The sequence below is a fragment of the Chanos chanos genome, chromosome 4 (assembly GCF_902362185.1).
Source record: "Chanos chanos chromosome 4, fChaCha1.1, whole genome shotgun sequence".
Lineage (NCBI taxonomy): Eukaryota > Metazoa > Chordata > Actinopteri > Gonorynchiformes > Chanidae > Chanos > Chanos chanos.
Genome location: NC_044498.1, coordinates 17,976,250 through 17,993,156, shown reverse-complemented (window position 1 = coordinate 17,993,156; position 16,907 = coordinate 17,976,250). Strand labels below are relative to the sequence as shown.

General features: G+C 41.1%; 1 protein-coding gene across 1 annotated transcript; it reads right to left on the bottom strand.

Moving 5' to 3' along the window:
• Window positions 1–3,527: 3,527 nt before the first annotated feature.
• On the bottom strand, window positions 3,528–9,590 carry actr10 (actin related protein 10). The gene is made up of 13 exons (XM_030771350.1): window positions 9,474–9,590; window positions 8,492–8,564; window positions 8,311–8,393; window positions 7,980–8,088; window positions 7,736–7,843; window positions 7,463–7,530; window positions 7,289–7,368; window positions 6,359–6,394; window positions 6,033–6,112; window positions 5,661–5,734; window positions 5,250–5,331; window positions 4,801–5,002; window positions 3,528–4,416 (listed from the first exon to the last, which is right to left on the bottom strand). Exons 1-13 carry the CDS (start codon window positions 9,548–9,550, stop codon window positions 4,235–4,237), a joined length of 1,254 nt encoding a protein of 417 aa, XP_030627210.1. The 5' UTR covers window positions 9,551–9,590; the 3' UTR covers window positions 3,528–4,234.
• Window positions 9,591–16,907: the final 7,317 nt, after the last annotated feature.

The window sequence follows — 16,907 nt, the reverse complement described above, 5'->3', positions numbered from 1 at the left end:
GCCTCTAAGCAATAATAACTTTTAATTTGGGGCCGTTCCTCAGGTCTGTGCAGAGAGATAAACACGTGATATATCAGCATGGAATTTGTATCGAAATGTGGCCAGTTCTCTGACAAACAGAATAACTCCTTGACTGATGAAGATTTGTCTTTTAAACGTTAAGGCAAAAAATAACACAGAACACAGGAATATGTAAATGATAAAGGAATGTAAACAGCTGCCAGAAGAGAACTATATGACTGCTCTAACATGCGCCTAATGTATATGAGATGTATGAACTACAGTAAACATCGACTGACGTGTGACTGGTAAAGTAGAGTTGATAGTGATGTATGTTTCATTGTTGACCATACACACATGCTCTCTACTCGTTTTACAGATGTCTTGCTTTTTCCATGCCTATGAGGGATCATGAGTGGTAACAGGTTGGGATGTAATGAAATGTTTAAGAGTAGATCCTTGCTTAAACGGTATATTTACTAGTGAGTTACTCGCACTAGTGACACTACTTTTTGTTGTTATCATTAATGACAGTTGTGTACAGTAACTTTCTAATCGCGGAAATATGGGGCATTAATATGAACTTTTTCAGAGAGTAGAGACTGATTTTCATTTAGTAGTAATTTCTGCGCATATGTTGTGATAGGCTAGACTCCTGCTCTTCTGTTATGTTTGATCAGTGTGGAATTCTTTAGATTAAGGGTTGGAAATATTGTTTCATTTTGTCAGACTACTTTGTGTGAATCTGTAAAAAGGCCAAAACCATGAAGCTGAACTGTGAGGTATTAAGAATGATGTATGAGTTAATTAAAGTGGATATATGTGGTGCAAGTGAGAGTGTCCGGTCCAAGAGATAAATGTATCCTTCTCCCAGTGTCCCTCACTTATCTTAATGGTGGGTTATGTCTCAGCTGTGGCAGCTGTTGTACCCATCCTTATATCTTCAGCCTTTTTTCTTCCTTGAATAATGAGTACCTACCTTAAATAAATTAAACGCATCGTGAATGCTAAAGGTGCATAAGAGTGCCCCTTGCCCTCACGCTATTCATTGGGGCATACATTTATCTGCTTGTATTTTTAAAGGGGGGAAGTGCCTGAACAAACATTTGAAAAGATGAGAGATGACATTTCATTTCATAACATTACATCACTAATTATAGTTAGGTGGAAAAAGTCACAAATGTGTCCAGATGTATCTGGTTGTTATTCAGTCTACAGTCAAAACAGCTGAAAACACAGATTCCGTTCACTTTAAAGAGATTTCCATCTCTGTCACTCTATCATTTCAATTACTCTTTTCTTTGGCATTTGGATTTTAAGATCATATTACCGTAACGGTCTAGTTGAAAACATACAGAGGGAGTGAAACATTTTTACGAGGGTCACCCATGGTGAATAGTCTCTCAGAAACAGAGAAGCTAAAACTGAGCTCTGTGCAGTCGGGTTTGGCAGTTGTGACCGGATGCTGCCACATTAAGACTAAAAACAAGGGGAGTGTCAGCATGAAACCCATCCATCCAGAGTGTCTAGGCCTGACTTGGCATGAAAACCCATTTATCCCCAGAGTGAATAGAATGTTAGGGTCAGACAGAAATTTTCTAGTTTGCATTGGTGGAGTACTCTGTGAGAACTGTGAACAACATGGCCAGAGGCAGCAAACTCAAGATAGGACCCACAAAGTATAAAAATGATTGTTCATTTGTTAATTTGTGTTAGGATAAGGATAGGGGCAGTGAGTGGAAGTCTGAGGAGGAGGAACATCTATGTGAATTAGTGGTTCTCTATGGTTCATCTGGTTGACTGGATACAACAGGACTATGTGTTCAAAATCTCAAATTCTGGAGAACTTTTCCATGGTGTTCTTCCCAGTTTGACCAAAATGATGGCACTGTCCAGTTCCCACATTAGAGCCTGTAGTAGAGGTCACTGGTCTAACTGTCTCTTTCACAAGTCTCTAAGGTCCTCATGGCCACCCTATCCCAGCTCTGTATGATGGGATGATGCGGGGTGTCCCTATGCAGAGCCAAAACAGGTGCATCCAAAGTGTAAGACAGGATGTTACATTCTCACACTGTTACATATGGGAAACCAAAAGACTTTTTGATTGCCATGGCATAGAGTGGTCACCTGTCTCTTTAAAAAACAAAAAAGCATTTGCCGGTAAAGGAAAGAACCTATTAAGCAGCATTTGTCAAACATATACACTATTCTGGATTAGTAGACTGAAGTTACTAACTTAACTTGCTATAATACATTCCTTTTGTGTGACATCTGCATTGGTGCTTTTTTAAATCAAATTTATAATGGAGAGCTCAAAGAAGCTTTAGGTCTTGTTCAGCTGCATCTCTGTAGGAGTCCTTTAGGCTAGTACAAAAGGACGGCATCAACAGAAGCATGTACTACCAATGATCTGCCCCCTGAGGGTGTTTGCCCGCTCCCTGAGCAAGCTGCACCCTGGGTTATGTTGCTGGATATACATAAACACACACACACAGAAACACTTGGTGTAATGATCAGAGAAGTTGTTTGAATCTCTCTGAGAAGTCTCTCTTAGTCCCTTGCTAAATCAGTTTTTCTCTCTTTTTGAAACATCTGGGCACGGTTTCATTTGAGTTTCAGCCAGTAGGTGAACAGAAACTGGGGAATTTATAAAAGTTATATAAAACATAATTATTCTGGCTAAGAAACAGCAACTGGGAACAAAAAACATACATCCTAACATCTCAAAAGCAGTTGAAACATCAAAATTTTGTTTTAAGTGAATTGACCTTATGATCTTTTTCTTGGATGAAACTTGTCTGTTTGAAGACTCTGTGCGGCCCATGGGAGTCCTTCATGGTAGAAATGCAAAAAGGCTAAATAGACTCCAAAGGCCTCATTTCATTTGGACCAGCCCTGGTATGCCCAAATGTGAGGCATAATTCCACAGCAAAGATCAAGAAGATCGGCATGGCCTTCAATATGACTGCATTAAATCTGACTGACTGACCTCTCTGACCGTGTGCAAATCTCCTCAGGAGAATGTAAACAGATACGGAGTGCTGGGGCACTCTTTCCCATATGGTTCAGACCCAGGCTCCAGGCCCCAGGCCCTCACCGCTGGATACCAGGGCAAGATAAGACCATTCTGTGCAAACAGAGCCGTAAATTCCAGGCCTATGCACAAAAGTGGGGTTGAACGTTTGCAGGCGTTTGAAATGCTCAAAACAAACTCAAATTGTTATTTTGAAAAAAAAAAAAAAAAAAAAAAAAAGACAATCATTACATTGATGGAAAGCAGATAAAGGAAATATATTAGCACGCAGCAAATAAAGCATGTTTTTATGGAGCGAGCTCCAAAAATCATCTCAAATATCCACAAATATCATCACATGTTCAATTTAAACAACTGAACAACTATGATCTCTTGTACAAGTAGAATGATGAAAAAGTGGGGAATCTGAAACATCCTCTGCAATCAAGCAAATTAATGGGTGCTACAGTCTTCCTTATAGCACCAGTACAAAAAACAACCTCACAAGGGAAAGAGACACCACAGCTGTTCAACACTTTTGGGAATGTTTACTTAATAACACGAGGAAAACATCCATAAATGTTTCAGACAATAGCAGATCTTTCCAATGTCTCTGTCTTTTTATGTAAATAAATAAAAGCTGGTCAAACTCCTGCACTTGACTACAATGAATCTGAATCAGATATTGCACTATACTATGATGGCCATGCAGAATTGTCTGCATACATAAAATGAAAAAGCAACATTGAAATGCCAGATAATTACGTACTTTTGTGGCTGACCTACATATTTCCCAACAACGATGATGTCTCAGAAAACAAGTCTCAAATACCATGGAATTAATGTGTAAACCTGTACAGCAAAAATCAAAACCTCAAACATTAGATGCTTGCCAGGCATACTGGATTTGTATCCAGCATCCATAAACTTTAAAATCTACTCATGTTTCCTCTATTAAACTGGCATATGCCATGTTCTAGAATATGAGAGTTCAAATCTCCCTGGTTCTTTCTGAGGGTGACGGCACCCTGGTAGTAGAGACAAACTAAGCATTTATTTAAGTGTGAAGGAGAGCAGTACGCGAGTTTACATCTGTATTAGACAAGAGAGTAAACTCTGACGATGAACAGAGTGCATCTCAGACATGGGTGTTCAGTTCTAGGGGAAGGAGGTGTTATAACTAGGGAGGACTGTGAGTACGAAAGCAGGAGTGTCAAGGCTTTATTTCTCTGTAGAAAAAGCTCTTTTCATCAGCGGGGGAGGAGTCTTCCCTGTATCGTACAGAGACTCGAGTGGAGGAGCACTGAGGGAGCACCAGTCTGGGATTCGGCCCGTCTGATTGTACAGGTCTCTGGACACGGAGCGACTGCCCAGGATGTCCTGCAGAGCTCCGAATATGGCTCCTGCAAAGACAGATTTAAAAAAAAACAAAACAAAAAACAGACACACATGAGCACTCACACTAACGAGTCATTCTCTTAGAGAATAACAAACTCAAATTCAAAATAATGGAACTCAGTTTGGAGGACAGCTTTGTACCTTTAACTGCTCATAACACACACTGACACAGCACTGGGGAGTGGTTGGATGGTTAAATGAAAAGTATGAACTGTCAGTCTGTGATGCAGTGAGGTCAGAGGGGTGAAGCTTATAATAAGAATGCCTGTTTTCCTGTTGACTTATTTACTGGATTTGCCTGTATTATTATTAGTTTCTTTTCATTTGTGATTCATGAAACAGTCTTGTTTTTCAGTCTGAGCCAGATGACGTGACGTCTCGTCACTCACCCCCGAGCCAGGCGGTGCAGTTGGGTTTGGCCGGTGGGCTGTGGATACGGAAGCTCTTGGTTGCAAGAGCATCGCGGTACTTTGGCTTCTCCACCAGCAGCCGGATCTCAGCCAGCAACCGGTGCAGGAAACCAGGCAGCATCGCCGTACCACCAATTATCACCAAGTTCTCTGAGAGGGTCTTACGAGCATCGATGGGGCACTGATAATAGAGAAGGAAAAAAACACAAGTGGATGAGTGCTGCAACAACAGACATGTAGTTAAGATGAATTTAGTGCATTTCCCATTCAATTCTATGCATGTTCTAGGAAAGCAGAGGTGAATTTCATCCAGTATCATCTTTATGAGAACAGAATGCAAATGAAGGTGTTTTGAGATGAAATTGTAAATGAGGGCAGTGAAAATGAAAACAGAGCTGTGTCAGTTCAGAAAATTCAGTGTCTCTTACCTTGACTAGAGTATCTAGCACTAAAGTTGCTATTGACTTCTCCTCATTGTCCTGCTCAAACAACATCTCAATCACAGAGTCTCTGAAAAACACAATCCCCAATTCACAACCAAAGATTCAGAAAATGCCACATGTGACCCAGTGAAAATATTCCACCTGTCAGGGTGAACCAAACAGAAGATTAAGAAACTGTCAAAGATTGAGCTTTTCAGTCTTTGGCAAAAGTACATTCATTTCGAGCCAAACTGAACAGCAGGTAATAACTAAAGACTAAGTATTTTGGTCTTTCGCAACAATCCATTATAATAATTCGAGTATGTTAAGCCACGTTAAGAGACCCTTGAGATTCCAGAGCAGAAAAAAAAAAAGTTATTTGAACATTACCACAGTTCACTGATAATGGTTGGTTACCTGATTGGACCCTTGATATGCAGAATCTTTTCTCCATCCAATGGGTAATCAACATCAGGGGGTGGGGCAGGACGCTGAGGGGAGAAAGAGCCCGTGAAGATGGAAGTCTTTTAACCATTCAATTTTCCCACCAGTCTAAGGGGCATGAGTTCCATGCCAATAGAGAAACACAAGTGTTGCCACCAATGGCAAAAACTACAGTACATTTTAAAATGTAAGGGACCTGCTCTATGCAGTAAAAATGACAAAAGCTCTGGCAACTCGTGCCAGACCTTGAATGAACCTCTCAAGTCAAAGGAGTCGGTTAAGCTCAGATACCCTTACAAAGAATTCATGAAGAATGAGAGGGCAAGTGCCTACAAACTGACAGACCTCAGCAGTTCCCTCCAGGTTAAACTTTGCTTCTTGGATCTTCAGACCTCTCTGCAGGTCACTGACAAAGCAAGTCCTCACTAAAAATTCACATCAAACGGATCAATCAAACACAGCACAGACAAGCACAGCAAGCTGAAAGTTACTGATTCACCTGCTGAAATCATTTGGCAAGACTACTGAAAAAAGAAAGACAAATCAAATACAAATCAGGATTTGAATGCTCCCATGAGATAAATATTTATTTCACAATTTACATGCGTAACATAGCATAAATAATGTGGTTAGGTCTTGAGAACGTTTTTCTTGGTAGTACTCAATGTTACCTTTGATATCTTCAACAACGTCCTCTGGAATGGAGCCTGAAACATAGGAAAGATTGGAGTGCTATCAAACCGTAAACCAAATGACAAATACTCACTTTTAGGTGACCATTACGTTAAGACTGTGGATATTCAAGGTCATTTTTGAGGCCTTGTCAAGAGTCCACTGTTCTAATTTCAACCCACAGTAAGTACATACAATAAACACTGTCTGTTAGAGGTTTGATGACACATTTTCATACCAAACAATTAGACACAGGACTATTGAAAATTGATTATGGTGATGTATAAAACTATACAGTGTTGTGATATAATTTTCACATATCCAAGTGCCTACAATCAAACAAAGACAGCGTTCTTCCTCTAGACCCAGAGCACTTCAAAGTCAGGTGTATTGCCTAAAGCAACATGCATTCTGAATGAATGAATGTTGACTTCTTTCTCAAACTCATATGTTTCACTCTGGCAAAGCACAATCATTGTCTGTCATTCAGGAAACGAACATCTGGCAATGTCTTTCTTTTTCAAGGTACAGAAAAGGTATATAATCGTTGACTCAAAAACTGCAGCAAGTACTGAACATTCATATCGATGTATTGCTACACTCCTGCTCTGCTTACACCACTGATAGGCTCCTGATTTGTATTAATAATTCATATAATCCAAACCTATGCTGCATAGAATGGACTAGAGACTGGACTGATTCACCCTCCCAGTACCGCTGAGGAGTAAAAGAGAAACTAGGCCAGAACAAGATATTCGTAATTCAAAACTCAGCGAAGGCTACATTCCTTAACAAAAAGAGAACACAATGTTTCTGCTTTTTCTGCTGAGTCTGAGGTGTGGTGATGCAGCTGCTCTAATCTGCTTTGTGACAGAAACTTCCTTGGCGAAAAGCTAAAAATCACGGGAGCAGTGTTGTCATAAACTCACCGATGACAGCAGATACATTCTGCCCAGTGCCTGAGTCTGTGTCCACAGTACACTGGTCTGTGAGAAAACCTGCCAACTCCCTAAAAGAAAAAAGCAATTGATTTAAGGTAAAGCAAATGATGCTATGAGAGAAAGACACATGCATGTCTATACTAATCCTCAACAATCACTCACTTGTGAATGGCCTTTCCACCCAATGGAAGTGCTTCCCAAGCAGACAGGATGGGGATTCCCTCATACACCTATTTACTGTTATGGAAAATCTACAACATTCATAAGACCAATGCCATTCGACATCAGAAACAGTCTGTATGGTGTTACCTCCACTCATGTTTTCAGCACAGGGAACAGTTTCAGTACAGGCAAAATCAAAACATTTGAATATTTCCCATAAATCTGCTGGCAAACTGTTTCTCTCCTTTCACAGACTCCAATTAAAAAGGATACAGGTAACACCAGTGTCTCTGTATAGCCACAGTCCATAACTAAGGCTGAATTAATGCCCAACGTCATGACAGACATCAGGTGACAGGGAGCAAACAGAACCGATGGAACCTGAGAAAAAGAAGTAAATGGTAGTATTCAAATTCAAGAATAAATACAAAACAATTTAGAACTGGAGAGGCTGGCATCTCTACCACAAAGTGTCTTGGTCAGTTGAGCTACACACTAGCCAACAAAGATTCTCTACCTCAAAGTGTTTGAAGAAGACCTTGGCGAGAGTCTCTCTAAAGTGTGAGGGGCAGAGGATGGACTCAATGATTACTACTCTCCTGTCTCGAGGGTTTACCAGCAGATGTCTGTGATAAAGAGAACAGCATGAAGCATAAAATAAAATGACACTTACAGCACAAAACTAACCACACCAACACAATCCTTACTACAATTAATCAAATGCATTCTAACAAGAACCAGAAGGGCCAGGGTTGCTGCAAAGATTCAATGGGAAAACCCTTCAGCTTATAAAACTGCTGAAATGGAGCAACATATTTGTACCAGAAAAATAAATTTGTCTGTCCTACCTGAAGTACAGTATGTGAATAAACTCCTTCAGGTTGCTGTAGAGCTCCTCTGTGTTGATGTTGTACTGTACAACTTTGATAGGCTAAAAGAAGAAATTCAAGGCTTGTAATCGTTTTGTAAAAACATTATTATTATTAATGATCAACAGGAAAGGAGCGTCTTGCTATATAACTCACTGACCTGTTGGAGGTTGGGACGCTGGATCTCACTGGGTATGATAAACCTGGGGCCAGTCTCGCCAGCAAAGCCACATCTGAGGGGTGCAAACACAGCTACTGACATTTGAAGTTTCGAAGCAAAAAAATGACACAGACCTAAGTACTATATTGCCATATACTTGTGAGGCTGATTAAATATTTGTGTATTTCTTGCATCAGAAAAATACAAGCTAACCATGTGATGGTATGGTTTGAAGGAAATAATGCAGGTGTCAGACTCTCTCTAAACTCACTGTCTCAATAGAAACGAGTTTTATGGGTGCCTGTACTCATTTTTCTGTGATCCCATAGTATGGCATGATTTACCAGCTTCACAATTTCTCACAGATACAGATTTAGAGACATCACAAAGAATCTATGCTGATAACTTCGATTGAGCGATCGCATGACCGGCTCCACGCGGTTACTTGTGATCCATGATTCTGTGACCCAAAGCAATGATCTTTATCTTTATAAACTATGAATGGAAACATTGTTGTCATCCCACATTTGTGCGTACTGCGATGAATTACTTCCTTTTCACTGAAGCTCCGTTTATGGAATACAGCACTGATTATCGCATGGTTTCATTTAAAGCATTCGTGGATTTATTAGTCAACACGTATCGAAATCTGACACACAAGCTCCTAATAAGGCTGCATTCACCTAGAATGGGCAGCGCAGCCACCACTTCTATTAGCTACGTAGGCTAATCAGCGAACACAAAATTGGATGAACAACGTTACTGGTGTCGATTACACAGCACATTTTAAGGCTTACTTCATCTATAATGAAATACACCACAACTCATATAGTTTATACACGTCAATTAAATTCGCGTAGTATTTTGCTAACCTTGATAATGAATGATGGATAATGTAGCTAACTTGCTAGCTAGTCGCTTAGCCAGACATCACACTGTCTCTTTAACTGAATATATAAAAATCATTGTGAAGAAGACTCACTTTGTGTATGCTGCTCCCAAATCTAAAACGACAGCGGTCTTCTCCCCTCCACTCCCCAACCCCTCAAACAAGGGCATTTTGATTAAGAGACGTTAGACCTGTCAACAGAAACTCTGCACTGGCAAGTCAAACACAATAACACAGCTGGGTTGGGTTGGTCAGGGCAGGGTCCTTGAAATTGTTCAACTAGAATTCGCCTGATTAAAATACATTCATGGTCGTGTTCAAACCCTGTTTGTTGGCTTATTTTTAAAGCAGGCGCAATGAAATAACCATCGCAGAGCATTTGACAATAACAAAATTGTTTAAAATGGGTGGTTATGTTAAAATGAAATAAAATCACATGCCATACAAAATGTCCTGAATTCGCCTGATAAAAATACATTCCGAACAGTGAGCAGGAGATTATGCTGAGTATATTTATGAAGAGACAATAAGAAACTTCCACGGGATATCAGATAAAAAAACAAAAACAAAAAACAAATAACCTAAACTATGAGGTTATATTGTTATGGGTAAACAGTCGTTACAGTTGTAGCACATGTCATACAAACAAAGGGCCAGCCGATGTTTAGTGAAAAGTTCCAACCAATTAACATCTGCCTGGAAATGTAATTTGAAGGAGTGTTTTTCATGGAGCCTTGCTTAGTTTATTGACCAAAAGGCACTGAATGGGCTATTATTATTATTGTTATTATTATTATTATTATTATTATTGTAAATAATAAATATTTTCGGCAACTAAAGTTTTGCACATACGTTTAAGACTATGTCTTTAGATCAAGATCACCTGCCTTGTCCAGCTAAATAAGCAGGCGCTCTGAGAAATGTTGCCCACTCCAGCCTGCGCACCTCGCTCTTGCACTGAGTGGTACAATAACATACTCTGACTGCGTCCCTGGTGCCGTACTCACAGCTCCTGTCGTTTTGGAAGCATTCTATTGCATCTTTGCTCTTTGAGGGCAAAAACAGTGCAGCTGAAAATGACGACAACGTAATCAAATTCTGCGTCATGTAAGAATTACCGATTTCATGTCCATTCTTTCCTCCAGCCAATAAGGCTGATTTATTATTGTTGTATTTTGGTACTCGAATTGCAACTGTATGTTTATGGTTGATTCAGAGGCTAGGGCGCGCCGTTGAAAATGCATACATTTGTAACGACAATGGAAGACGCATTCCTACATTTTAATATACTTGTCCAAAAATATGTCATACTGTCTGAATTTAAACGAACCTGCCTCTTGCGCAGTCAAGTGCTCCGCAAAGGGTTTTTTTTTTTTTGCCTTGGCTCCTTTTGTCTTTTAATTCTAGTAAATAAAACTTACATAAGAACCGGTAGAAAAGCGAGCTCAGTAGGTCTTGTTGGATGTGTGAATGACACTGATCAATTTGGAAAGTATGTTTCCATCAAAGCCAGGAGTCGCCAAACTGTTAAGATGAAATAACTGTACCTTTATCAGACTGCCACAGAGCACCAAGGCTGGGAGATAGGATGTTGTTGCGGAGTTAATGCTATTTACAAAAATGCGCATTTCATACCACTGTCTTTAGAGCACACAGACTAGATTATGGTAATTTGCTTTGTTGTTGTGTGAACACCTCGATGTTTACTACAGATCTCTTTATATTAGAGAATGAAGCCAGTGCTATTTTTAGGGACTGAAAACAGAGTGTAGCTCACAGTGCTGTGTCAGGTTTCTCCTGGAGGAAGAGTGTGTGTGTGTGAGAGAGTGTGTCTGTGAGGCAGAGAGAGAGAGAGAGAGAGAGTGAGACAAACCTCTATCTATGTTAGGGGTCGATTGATAATTATCTATGCTTAAACATATATTTTGTGATGGTCTTATATTTCTCTATGGACATGTTTTGGACGGTGTCAGTGTTGTGAACATGCTGTATATGTTAATGTGATGGGGAAAGGAATGACTGTCTACTACATTCTTATGTGAGAGTGACTGAGTGGAGATCTTAGATAAGGGATACTCAGCTCCATGCTTCAAGAATCAGTTCAGCTTTTTCTAATCACTGATGGTTAATTGAATAATTAGCACTACTGGTTGTGAATTGCTCTAATTGGTCTGATTAGACTCGCCTCCTAAGAAAATGGCGGGTGGAAAATCTGCAATACTCAGCCCTAGAGGACAGTTAAAGAAATAGATCTGGCTTTGAGCACTTCAAACAATTTTTTGCAGTTTTCTATCAAATCTGATAATGGACTAATGTCAGTCCACCACTGTGCAGACTGATTCTGGCATTATTAAGTTGCTGTTTTAAGTTGGAAACAGTCAGGTGTCTCAAACCCCTCCCTGTCTTCCAGGTTTTACTTGGCAGCTTGGACCAACCCCCTGCAGTGATACCACACTCTATCATTCCCCATGCCCTTGTGACAGTTCAGTCATGCTTTACTGCTCAACTCTGCACAGTTTACTATTGGCCTGGGTCTGTCTCTCCATTTGGGCTGCCCCTTTGGGGAACATCCAGCAACCACTGACCAACGGCTGTAACAGACATGACCAAGAACCAACACAAACGTCAATATCTCTGGCAGAGCAGCGTGATGTAGGACAGCAGTGTCTGACTATAACTGAGGCACCATCATCAGCTCAACCCGTGGAGGAGCATGGAAGGGCTCAGACTGTAAGAGAGAATGCTGAGGATATAGCAAATGCAGGGCAAGAAGGAGAGGCACCGGGGAACAATGAAAAGAGCCAGGGAGTGTTGGCCCAGAAAGAAGCTGATGCTTCTGTCCAGTGTCAAGGAAATTGCTCAGCGACAGAGAATCCTCTGTGGACTTCAGACGAGAAGGGGAGGAAGAGCTCCCTGTCTCCAGTCCCCTCTGAAACATTTGCTGGTATGGACCAGAGAAGATCATCTGGATATACACCCAAAGAGAGTCTGTATCACAGCTTTACTGCAACAGTGTTGCCTTCAGACAGTAGGAGCTTCACTATGGCCAAATCTACACCATTGCCAAAGCCAACAGGATTCAGTCTTGGCGCTCAGATGGAGAAGCAGATGGCACCGGAGCCGAAGGAGTCCGAGCAGGACGGAAGTTCTCTCCACTATGTTGGAGAGATGCTGGGGGAGCCCTCACAAGTCTGGCCTGACAGTACGTCTCCTTCACAAGAACGGGAGGATAGATGGACAACACAGATAACTCAGCTGTCCACAGAGAAATTGTCTAGTCTGCAAAAGCCAGGGAACCGGAAAGGAGCAATGACTGAGCTGACACCCTTGGTTTACTCGTCTGGCCATGAGTCTGTTAGCCACCCTCCTCCCATCCTCACCACTCTCACTGCTTGGGACAGTACCACTGAAGAGGCCGGAGGGTTTTCAGCTGGGCCATTCAGAGCACCGAACGCGCCCTTCTCTGTTACCACAGGACCTCAGGAGAGAGTGCTAAGCCCTGGATTGATTGAGTCTGCTGGTACTTGGACAGAGCCAGTACATCTACAAGGAGGTGAGTGAATGACACGGCCCAATAAAATTCAAATCTGTCGTGGGTGTTTTTGGGGAAGCAACCTATACTGTCAGTCACACTATAGAGCAGCGCTTTTAATCTCAGTCTTAAGGGTTTTTTATAGTCCTATACCACATCATGAGTGAGCTCATCAAGGTGTCAGCTCTTGGTGGGTGAACTGAATTAGGGGTGTGTGTGTGTGTGTGTGTGTGTGTGTGTGTGTGAGGTAATGGATAAGGTGTGCTATCATTTCTGCATGAGGTCTAAGATCAAGAAAAGTTGCAACAGAGCAGCAGACTTTGCAGTTAAAAGGACTGACAATGCACATCTGTGTTGTTTGCATTTAACAAACCAGTGATTTTTCTGTATGCTTACTGAGTCTGACTTCAAAAGATGAAGAGCAATAAGAAGTAATGCCTTTTGAGGACTAGTGATTTGGTGAAAATGTAGTAAACACAATAAGTGTCTCCCTTTGTGTCTTTGTCTGTCTGTGTACATTTGTAGGTTTCGTTATAAAACACAGAACATATGAGAAATGAGAGGGATTCAGTGAGCTACAAACAGACTTCACTCCCTACAGAAAGAGTCTGATTTTTCTCATTCCACTTTGAACCAGAGCAAGTGCTGGCTGCAGCCTAATTACTTTCTATTTTAGAGTTAGGGCTTGAAATAAATGAGTGTGACTGCTCAGGGACTAGAGCTCACAGCCAGGAGGCTTCAGCCATTCCTCTCAACCTCTGACAGTTGGATATGAATGCATAGTGTCACAATGTGACTTACTTATTCCTTCTTTGGGTAAGCTTACTACCATGTGTGTAGTTTAATTGTTGTCATACTCAGTTCATTATTTGTTTTATTCTAGATTTTGATGAAAATAAGAATTTTCTGTAAAATGATGTTTTGTGTAGCTCTACGTTAAGAGGATTTAAAGAGCCCTTTCCTGTCTGAGAGCTGAGAAGGCTGGTTCCTAGTTTGAAATGGATTCAGATAGAGATCAGACGTGTTTACTGACACTTCCTCTGTTGACTGATTGGAAGCTGAAGGCTTTAGGTTTTGTCCTGTTCTGAACTGTGGCACTGTTTCATGTAAATGGAGACCATATGGGACAATTATTGTGTTTGTTACAACATGTAGTTCCTTATCTTTTGACACTGACTTTTGTACTTGAAGAAAAACACAAAGTAAAGGAATGAAAGCAAAGAGAAATTGAAGTATGCATAAAAGAAATTAGTCTGTTTCAATGATTTTTCGGTCTCTGGCTTTCAGGTTCTGTGCTCTATATCAGATGTCAATTTTAATTACAGATTCCTTTAGGTTTTATTGATGGGAACTGAATTGTATCAGGGTGAAGATTCCCAGTAAGTCATCCTTTTTGTTCAACTGTTTTTGTGTAAAGCAGAGGAAGCAAGTGAACTGCCATTCTCTCAGGAGGAGATTGGAACAGAGGCGACAATGTCTTCCGAGGACTTGCCTCTGATCTTTGAGCCCTTCGATGATGTCACATCCCTGGATGTCTCTGCCACTGTAGCACCTATGACGGGGATGCTGGCGGAGGCGGAACTTGAGCAGATGGCCTCCATGGATACGGAACATGCTACCTCTGATGTTTCCCTTCTGGGAGATTCTGACTGGACCTCACCATGGCAGATGTCAGGAGCAGAGAGCTCAGATGCTGTTACTCAGGCCCAACAGCCAATCAGCACAGAACTGTCTGGAGCAGAAACAGACCATGTGGAGTGGAGAAAGGAGAAACAGAGTGAGTGTATGTGATGCATTGGGTACCATTAATGACCGAGCAGTGCTTACACACTTTTTATGAGAGCATACTTCTTTTAGCGTTACATTTTGATGATGCAGTCCTATTCTGTTACCACAAATGGCAAAAAAAAACCCCTGCTGTTTGAGTCACTTAGAGAGTGTGATTTGTTTGGAGTGATGAAGTGCGTTGTAATTGGCTCCTCCAGATCCTGACACAACAATGACGTCGGATAAAGCCCCTCCTCCTTCCTCTGCCAGCACAGCAGCCAGTGGCATGACACAGATTCCTGCCGTTGCCAAGGCAACTCCCTTACCAACACCCAAACCTAAATCAGGTCTGGAGGAACTAGAATATGAAGGTAGGTTTCTGGAAATAAAAAAAACATACGCAGTATGTCATGTAATGCATACCTGATTGAAACCTTAATAAGAATCATATAGATTGATTAAAAATTGATTGAGAATCTTCTGTTTCAGTTACATAAATTCTGGCCAACATTTTTGACCGAAGTGTATTATGATTTAAACTGTTATTTGTGAAGCAATCACGAATCAGTTTTACATATCTATTCGAGACCTGCACAATCAAATGGAACATAGATATTCAAATGCAAAATAATTCTAACCTAGTGCTCTTTAATGTGTTTGTTCTCATGGTTATGGTTCTCTGCGCTATAGAGGAACTAGATGAGGATGAGGATGAGGAAGATGCCTCAGAGGAAGAAGAGAGTGAAGAAGATGTAACGGAGGTTCCTGTTTCGGCTCCCGTTCGGCCCACGTACAGCCTGATTCCCCCTCCACCTGTCTGGGTACAGCGGAACCAGGGACTTGGTGGGACCATAAGCACACCCAAACACATGCACGCTCTCCTCAATTACAACTGAAGATCAGAAACAGACGTGCACACATGCAGACATATGAAAACACTTCAGAACTGGGGGTTAAGACAAGGGATGAAGAAACAGCCAGGAGACAGACACAGACCCACACAAATACACACACACTCTCTGTGTCTCTCTCCATAGTAAGGGTCCAAACCTAAGTGGGTATTTCACAAAGGTTGATTTCTCAATAAGCAGAACTTAAATACTTATGTTTATCACTTAAATGCACTGTCAAATTGCAAGATTGTCCAATGGGAGTATTCCTACTGGACATTCCTGACTTGACATGATGTCAACATAAATTATCAAGCTAACTGAGGAGTCAGATAGAGTCCAGTTTAATCTAATGTAGTGTAATATCTCACGAATGGAGGAATACTCAATTACCTGTTCCTCTTTTGTCGGGCTCATGTTTGTAGTATCTCTCTCTCCCTCTCTAGTGCGCAGCTGGGTTGAACTCATCCGGGAAAAGGTAAAAGACTCCTTATAATGGTTTCTCTCTCAGCATTCACCTGTAGAACAATCAAACATTTACCCCCATTCTGTGCTCTCCTCCTTAAAGGCAGGGTATGTCTCTGGTATGCTGGCACCAGTTGGCATTGGCATAGCTGGTGCTCTGCTCTTTGTTGGGGCTCTTTATAGCATAAGGCAGATCCATCGCAGGAGAAGGAACAACTTCAAACACCAGAGGCGGAAGGTGAGCAAGACAAAAATCAAAATAAAGAAAATAGACAGATTTCCTACAGGTGATTTGCCTTTAGTTCTGAGTGGTTGAATTAGATTTTCCTGCCTTAAACCAGTCACAGTCATTAAGTCCATTTCATCCTGAGGAATCTAAATGAAGGAGTCCATATGAATAGTTTAACATTAGCTCAGAGTATGTTTGCAGCCATAGATATGTGAGTGAGCAGTGTATTCTCTTGACTGAATGTGCAAAAAACAAGATTAATTTGATCTGTGGTGATGGGATCACTTTCAAGGAAGATGACAAGAAAATTCCACGTAAAATAAAGCAGTAAGCAGCAATGAAGCCTGCCAAGTAAATGGTTCCTGTTAATGAGTGGGAAAAAAAACATTGCAATATCGCCAAATCACACACACTTCTGTTATCATGTTTCTTTTTAACCTTAAATCGTATAGCTACTGCCGAGTTAATTTGTCTTGGCATTGACAAATTGTTCTCAATATCCTAAAAATGTACCTCTCTGGAATTACAGCTGACTCATTAGTCAGCCCCTTTTTGAAGTGATGACAAGTCCTTGGCACAGCTGAATCACCCTGTCTTAAAGATGCCACGTACCACGTTTCAGCTCATTTGGAACTGTTAGTGAG

What these genes read in the sequence shown, in the direction of transcription:
- actr10 (XM_030771350.1), bottom strand. Translation starts at nt 9,550, where the DNA reads ATGCCCTTGTTTGAGGGGTTGGGGAGTGGAGGGGAGAAGACCGCTGTC. An exon ending in GGTGGAAAGGCCATTCACAA is followed by an intron (nt 7,369 to 7,462) that starts GTGAGTGATTGT and finishes TTTTTCTTTTAG; the next exon opens with GGAGTTGGCAGGTTTTCTCA. An exon ending in CTGCACCGCCTGGCTCGGGG is followed by an intron (nt 4,417 to 4,800) that starts GTGAGTGACGAG and finishes CTGTCTTTGCAG; the next exon opens with GAGCCATATTCGGAGCTCTG.